The sequence below is a fragment of the Kryptolebias marmoratus genome, linkage group LG20 (assembly GCF_001649575.2).
Source record: "Kryptolebias marmoratus isolate JLee-2015 linkage group LG20, ASM164957v2, whole genome shotgun sequence".
Lineage (NCBI taxonomy): Eukaryota > Metazoa > Chordata > Actinopteri > Cyprinodontiformes > Rivulidae > Kryptolebias > Kryptolebias marmoratus.
The window spans coordinates 4,100,071-4,107,839 of record NC_051449.1 but is presented as its reverse complement, the minus strand read 5'-3'; the positions used below and the strand labels follow the sequence as shown (position 1 = coordinate 4,107,839).

The window sequence follows — 7,769 nt, the reverse complement described above, 5'->3', positions numbered from 1 at the left end:
GGTTTAGAGCTCCAACAGGACCGGGTTTAGAGCTCCAACAGGACCGGGTTTAGAGCTCCAACAGGACCGGGTTTAGAGCTCCAACAGGACCGGGTTATTTAATCACTTTTAAAGCGTTCAAAGAGAAATTAGAGCAGAAACATAAACCAACGAATAAATAATTAATTTCTGCATCTTTTCCATCACTGCGTCTCTAATTACTGTTGATAATTGATTTATAATAAACAGTTTCCCTGACATCAGTCTGTTTTCCACCTGTCAGGTGGTGGGGATCAGCTCCATCCCTCCTCCTCCCTCCCCCTCCTTCTCCTCCTCCTCACCTGCCTCCCGACTCGTAGAACCCTCTGAAACCCAACAGAGACGCAGATCAGCTCAGCAGCTTCTCTGAGGACTCCTGGTTGCTGCGAGGATCCTGGAGGTCGGCATGGCGACGGGGCTCACCAGGGAGCGGCGGTCCAGGGTTCGGCTGTGGGGGAGGAAACAGACGCTGTGCTGAATTTCACACCGTTTGAAGACAGATCAGATCAGATCAGATCAAAATTCAATCTTATCTTGTGAATGACTGAGTGAATAATCATTCTAACTTCATTACCAGATAAACCTGGTAAAGATACAGTTGAATATAAAGTTCAGTGTTGTTTTCACCAAACAGAAGAAAGGAGCCGAAGCAGCCGAAAGCGTCTCAGAGCCTCTGACCTTTTCAGCTCGGCGTCTCTGACGCTTCGAGGCAGAAGGACGACGGCAGGCGTGACTTTCCAGCCTCCGAGGAGCTCAACAGAGCAGCTCAGCTCCTAAACAAAGACAGGAAGTGGAGAGAAACTCTGAGCGTGGAGTGGAAAAAAAAACAAAAAAGAAACGCCGCTTGTCTGCGGATGGATCGATCTTCCTCGCCGCGGCGTTCTAATCGTTATTTGAGCCGCGGTGATTTATTGGTTGGTTTACAGGCTTCAAATCCCACCAAAAACACGAGATTATGGAGACCAAACAGAAACTAAAACACTGTGGGGGCCACGTTTAAAAATATATATATATGATGTTGGCATTTAGTCTGTTTAATTCAAGACTGAACCGTTTCTTTAAGCTTTGACAGCTTCAGTTACATTCCTGACTCTAAACACCGTTTGAGCCTCAACTTCTTAATTCCCGCTAGCTAGCACGTTTTATTTTAGCTACGGAAACAGCCGAAGTGATTTAAAATGGAAGTTCATAAAAACAAGCTGTTTGGGATAAAAACTATTGGTGAATTGGTCCATTTTTACACTCAGATTTATATAGGAAAGTGTGTTAATTCAACAAATTAGACATTTTAGGGACGTTTTGGGGTAGCCAAACTAATCTATGTTGATTTTTAACACATTCTGAATAATCTAAAGACACAAAACTGTGCAAAAGTCTTGAACCAACTCCTGTTTTGTGGATCAACAGTTCTGCAGGTCTTTCTTTGGACTTTAACTCCTTTCTCCAAGTCTAGTTAGCTCCTTGTGAGCAGAATGTGAAATAATTTAAGGGTGGTTTAAAGCTTTTGCACACTTTTCAGTTTCAGCTTGTTTGCAGGGATTTTCTGATTATATTTTTTGACTGCAGGGCCAGATCCACAATCAGCTGAAGTGTTTGTTTTCTTCAGGGCTGGCGCTCCCACGCCCGCTCATTACACCGATGTCGTCAGGGTTCCAGTTTGGATCGGGCTGGTTCTCACTATTCCGACCGGAATCTATTCTAACACGCCGCCCAATTCAAAGTCCAGTTCCTGAGCAAGAACTAAGCTGGTTCCCCAACGTTTTCACACGAAAAGATCTCTTTAAGTCGTTTTTCTGTGCTCTGCTTTTTCCTAATCATTTAAACTTCTTTTAGTTCGTTTCTATCCCGCAGCTCTTTAACTCGGCGAGCGTTTGCACGCCGTACCGCTGCGTGAGCGGCGTCTGTTCAAGCTGATGACTATCAGCACATTCAAAGAGTTGAGCTTCAGCTTTTTGACCGGCGACGAGGAATTTGCCTGGATTTGGATGATTTGGGTAAAACGTTCACGCTTCTATCTGAGCAGATAACGCCGCCCCCGGAGGAGGTTGATAACGGGAGTAAAGGTTGGTATCTGGCGGCCCCGTTGGCACGAGGACGGAGGGACGAGCCGATCTTTGGGAAACAGAGGACGCCGCGGCTGACCTCCCGACGGCCTCGCAGGAGGACGTTTGCATCTGGTGATCTCACTCGCTAACAATGTGAGCTGCTGCTTCCTCTCTGGCAGCGGCGCCTCCTCTGAAATAACGGTTTCATCAGGACGAGTTAAAGGACAGGGGACAGGGGACGCAAACGTTTGAAGGCGGCAACCTGTACAAATATATTAACATTTAGGAGAAGCAGGCGGCTGAGTAAGTTACGGTAACATTTTATGAGTTTGTAGAGAAAGTTTTCCAAATAAATGAGGCCCAGCTGTAACAACAATCATCTATAAACCTTCTTCTTAACGGAGGATGAGACAAATTCAAGCAGTTTATGACCACAGGAGACATCTGACAAACACAGAAAACACAATAAGAAGACGAGACGTGACGAAAAGGAGAAGGAAATCAGGTTTTCTTACCTTCTGAAAGTCAGATGATGGAGGGTTGAAACGTGACGTCTGTCTCCTCTCTGCATCCCATCAACTGATCAGGCTGGAGCCTTCCTCCTCCTCCTCCTCCTCCTCCTCCCCCCTCCCATCTGAGGGTGTGCCTCCTCTGGGCGGATCCTGGAAACACGACCCGGTTTGAGCGGTTGGTTCACCTGACTGCAGCTGATGGGTCGGGTTCTGCTGACGGCACGGCGCCGCCTGGTGGCTGGAAGGGGTTCCCGTCCGCTCGCTGCTCCCGCTTCGAAGGCGCTCGTCGGGGATGCACAAAGTCAGACATTAAAGAAGTGTTCACAAACACCAGCTTTACAGATTGCGGGTCCGCGCCGAACGTAAACAAAGAATTCTGCTGAGGTAAAAACCACGAGGAAGATTTGGTCTCAACGTTTCGGTGGAAATCTGCTGCTAAGAAAAGAAAAACACCGAGGGAGGCTTCTGTCAGCCTTCCAGTGAGTTTGACCTTTGACCTCTTTTCAGTCACTTCGGGAGTCAGAACAAATTTAAAGACAACCGTCGACGCAGGAGAACAGATTTGATGAAGCTTGAATTAAAGAGGCTTTCACTGAAATGGGAGCTGAAGGAACAGAAGAAATAATCAGATAAATCCGTTTCTTCGGGCGGCTTTATGGTACTCGGCTGTGATTGGTGGACCGGGTGAACGTCTGGATGCCGATTGGTTGATGAAAGACAACTCAAACACATCAGAGAGAACTCGTTTCAAACACCTTTAAAATATTTAAAAAGCTGTGATTATCTTTAAATCTTTGCTTTTTTATCTTGTTTTGTTTTATTTTATTTTGAAAAGTTTTTCTCGTTGCACATGTAGATCGCTCACCCTGCAGGTTCTTCAACTAGTGGTCCGTGGGCCGGATACAGACCTTGTTTTTTATTTCTTCAGCCCCCACAAAGCTGTCAAACCTTCAAAATAAAAGCATAACCTCAGAGTGTGTGTTACACATGACCCTCGGCTGATACCGCCTCAGATCTGAGCTCAGTAGCTGCAAAACTGGCCGAGTTTTAGCCATTTTTGTTGATGTGGCGGCCATCTTGAGTCAGCTGTTTCATTAAAAACGGTTAACGAGCCGATTAACGAGCTAAAAGGAACAAGAAATTGACTTAAAAAGTGAACGGTTTTGTGCACATTTCACACAAAACTGCTAAGTGATGAAATAAAATGGACGCTTGTCGCTGAATAATAACAATAAAAAAGGATTTTATTCAGGTATAAAAGACAGATATAATGTGCAGTGACAGTGAGACATTTCTGATCCGCTTTAAAATGATCAGAGTAAACATTTTCTGGTTGGTCGTTAATGTTTTTTTTTTGTTTTTTTTTTCCTTTGAGGAGTCCAGAGACGTTATTTGTCCCTGTGAGCGGACATTTAACGCCGACAGAAACTTTACAGGAAATATGTGAAGGAAAAGCATCGAGACACTGCTTTAAATGTAAAAAAATAAAAAAAAGAAGGCAGCTTCCTGTCGTTTAGTGCAGCTCGATTCTCCCTTTTTGTAACATTCAGTACATTCATTCAGACACCAGGGGGCAGCAGCGACTCAAACACAACTTGGCTGCTAAAAAAAAAAAAAAAACAGTTTGTGAATCTAAATCAATCAATCGTCCTCAGAAACACTTTTTTTAATCTTCCTCTGTCCGTATATAGAGGCTGTAGCTGTTAGCTCAGATTAAAGACAGAACTGCTTTTAAATGCAGGACAGACAGCCCCCGCTCTTTTTCTCCAAATCAAGCAGCCGTCTACGACAGGTAAGATATTAACAGTTCGTAACGTTTCCACAGAACCTCCCCTTAAATGATTTTAACTTTGACTATCAGGGAAAGAGCAGGTTTTTATCTAAAAAGTCAAACAAATGGGTGATTTAAATGGATTTAACTGCTGATTGCACGGTTTCTGGTTGGGATCACCTGGAGGTGACGCTGCTCGCCGCCTCTTTGGGATTTCAGGTTAATATCGGAAGGTTTCCTCACGTCTGATCAGCTGAAAACTGTTGTGAGAAGATTGGTTGAGTCTGATTTGACAGAAGGTATTTAGTGTAGAACTCCTCCTGTCCGGATCTTTATATATTTAGATATATTTGCTGTTCTGGTGCTTCGGTTGTTTTTGTGCCGATAAAACCTTAAATCTGACAGGAAGTTGTTCCTGGAAACCCTCGCAGCCCGTCGTGCAGTCGGGATGGACGTCGCTCGGCCTTGGTGCCACATTTTCTTCATTTTTTTTTTAAACTCGTGGAAACATTTTGTTTGTTTCTGTTCCGCTCTTCCATCACGAGTCCAGGTAGACGGAGTAGAACTGACTGAGGCAGCGGTCCACGCCTCCCGTCTGGAAGAGGAAGCCGTCCTCCGCCGGGCCCCGGAGGTCCGGCAGCAGGTCGAAGCCTGAGGGAAGAAACCAGGAAGCTCCATCAGAAAGCTGCTGAAACACCTGAGGCGCTGGAGGAGGTGGGCGGGGCGCCGTCTCACCTGCGGGGTGGGAGGCAGGTGGGTCCGTAAAGTAACTGTCTGCTTCGAAGCCTCCGTTGCTCACCGGAGGAACCGCCTCGCCGTATAAACAGTCTTAAGACACCACAGAAACAAACGAGAAGAAATGTTTAAGGCCGGCAGGACAAGTGGCGGTGGCGGTATCAGAGCGAGCCGTAAGTACCTGTCTGCTGCGGCGGCGGCGGCGGCTGCAGGAACATCGGCTGCTGCTGCTGGTTGTAGGTTTTCTGGAAGCTCTGCAGCCGAACTTCGGCTCGCTCCGAGGAGGAACTCACCGGGACGACGTCAGGAGGCTCGAACAGCGCTGCCGCTCTGTGCCTGGTGATCAATTACGCCGTCGTTACACAAAAACAAACATTTACGCAGCTTAAAGGCGTAATTAGAAGCTCAATTATTACAGTCTGTCATTACAGGCTTCCTTTCTAACTAAAATATCCAAACTTTTCAGACCAAAAACACGTCTGAGTTTGAGTTTTTGTGTCTTATCAAGATTTACAACAACAGTATTAATCATAAAATGAAATATTCATGTTTTAAAAACACAAAAAAAAAAACAACTTTAGTGTTGTTTTGTCTCAGTTAACAAATGTTTTAAACCTCCTACTTTGAGATTTACTCGACTGTTCCCTCCATATGTGAAAAAAAAAAGATGTAGATTTTTATAATAATCTAATTTATGCTGCAACACGTTCTGTAGAAACTCACAGCAGAGGTTTGTAAAACATTAAAAGTAATTTATTAGGATAACTTTAAAGTTACATTTTTCATTGTGAAAAAAATTAAACCTATTCCTTTTTTTGTTTTACTTTAGTGTTAGCCTAGCTTAGCATTAGCGTCTCTCTAGAAGCGTTCTCTTGTGGAAACATCTGTGTTTAAATAAATAATCAGAAATATCTGTGCTGATTATGTTCTTAATTTAAAAAAACGGATTATTTATTTTTAGATGAGTAAAAACCCAAATGAACCGAAACCGAATCCGATTTTGGACACACTTCTCCTCCCCGAACGGCGTGTTTTCCACCTCAGACACCTCCTGATGATTTGTGCAGAGCTGTATCCGTCGCTGTGGAGCAGGAATGTGCCGAGTCTGCACAAACTCTGACTCAACATGGAAACAAACGAGTCACTGCAGCCGAGTCGACGAGAAGGAAGAAAGACAGCTGAATCTGAGGAGATACGCAGCTGAAACCCCCCCGGTTCGGTATTTGATTCCCTCCTCCTCTGCCTTCAAAGAGGAATCTGTATTTCTGCGTTTCACGAGTCCCGGGAGCGTTCCTGGATGATGTTCTGCAGCTTATTGGTCTCCGGAGAGCCAAGCAGCGTCGGTTTCTCCTGGTTTTAAGGAGCTTCATAAACAAGCCGGGCCCCGTCAGAGATCCCCCAAAAACTTCTATATTTGCATCTGACCAGCTATAAAAAAAAAAAGAAAATTCTTCTCATATCTACCATTTATCATCCCCAGGTCCCTTTACTACACATTTCCCATGTCAAAAACTATTACATTTAATTTAACAGTCTCTGCTTTCAGTGGAGAAACACAATAAAAGCCTAAATTAATCAGAAGGGCTTTTTGAAAAGCAAACTGATATAAATTACAGATGGCTGTGGTTTCTCGAGGTAATAAAAACCAGACTTTGTGTAAGATTGTGTAAACAGAGCGGGCTTTGATATAGTGCGACTGTTAAATGCGCCGCGATGACTGCGAGCCCCAAAAATTCAACACTTCTCCGGATTCCCCTTTGGCGGGGCCCCTGAAACGTCGGCTCTGACCTTAGCTTTAAACGGCGTGCATTCTTTGTTGCGCTGCAGCGGCATAGCTGGGATGTTTGAGCCGCGCTCGCTCTGCGCCCGAGCCGCTGCGGTGCGGCGAGGGAAATGTTGCCCCGACCGTACGTTAACAGACAAACGCAGCCTCGCTCGCGCTTTTCCTTTGACTAACTGCAGCCAGCTGCTTATCTGGAACAAAGGTAGGCAACAAAAAAAAAACTGCTTCTGCAGGGAAACATGTGGAACGGCGAGCGACGCCCCCCTTCTTCGTACATCTTTGGAAAATCCCTCCCTGATCTACCTTTAAACTGAAGTTTCTGTTCCATAACTCTTACAGGACGAAGAGTTCCTTTAAAACTGACCATTTATCTCCATTTTTATTGTAAGTTTCTTTGACCTATAATGTCGTCTAAACGCTACAAACTTGTATTAATCATAGAAGAAATAAAAATCACTAAAAATGACTCATAGCTTGTTGAGTTTTGTTTAGGATAGAGCCGCTTTGAAAACTGGACTTTTACTGGCCTGGAGTGACGTCATCAGGAATTTCAGCCCCGTGTTTAAAAAAAAGAGGGAATCCCCCCCGAGCTGAGCTTCACAGGCCAAACATTATATGAAGGGATTTCCCAGCAGAAAAAAATGGTCAAATTCAAAAGAAATTAAAAGGATTTTTTCTAAAGACATACCTCTTAGAAAACTTTGATTTAAAGGTAGAGATGGATGGATGGATGGATGGATGGATGGATGGATGGATGGATGGACGGACGGACGGACGGACGAACGGACGGATAAACGGACGGACGGACGGATGGATGGACGGACGGACGGACGGATGGATGGATGGATGGACGGACGGATGGATCATGGATGGATCATGGATGGATGGATGGATGGATGGATGGA

At 44.9% G+C, this 7,769-nt stretch overlaps 2 protein-coding genes across 4 annotated transcripts in view; both read right to left on the bottom strand.

The window, feature by feature from the left end:
* si:ch211-106k21.5 (leucine-rich repeat-containing protein 26) overlaps positions 1-2,658 on the bottom strand; it is a 5,415-nt gene extending 2,757 nt beyond the window's left edge. The window contains exons 1-3 of one of the 2 annotated variants that reach the window (XM_037981756.1): positions 2,579-2,658; positions 646-791; positions 321-466 (exon numbers count right to left, since the gene is read on the bottom strand). The gene's annotated coding sequence lies outside the window, so the exon portion shown is untranslated. The remainder of the gene's footprint in view (positions 1-320; positions 467-645; positions 792-2,578) is intronic. The other variant, XM_037981755.1, reaches the window with a different exon arrangement.
* A 1,140-nt stretch (positions 2,659-3,798) lies between these two features.
* The window catches only part of LOC108232785 (zinc finger protein GLIS1), a 27,644-nt gene continuing 23,673 nt past the window's right edge, over positions 3,799-7,769 (bottom strand). For both annotated transcript variants that reach the window (XM_017410813.3, XM_025004770.2), the window contains 3 exons: positions 5,263-5,417; positions 5,082-5,174; positions 3,799-4,997 (listed from right to left, as the gene is read on the bottom strand). In XM_017410813.3, the coding sequence (XP_017266302.1) occupies positions 4,885-4,997; positions 5,082-5,174; positions 5,263-5,417 (361 nt within the window). In that variant the 3' untranslated portion in view covers positions 3,799-4,884. The remainder of the gene's footprint in view (positions 4,998-5,081; positions 5,175-5,262; positions 5,418-7,769) is intronic.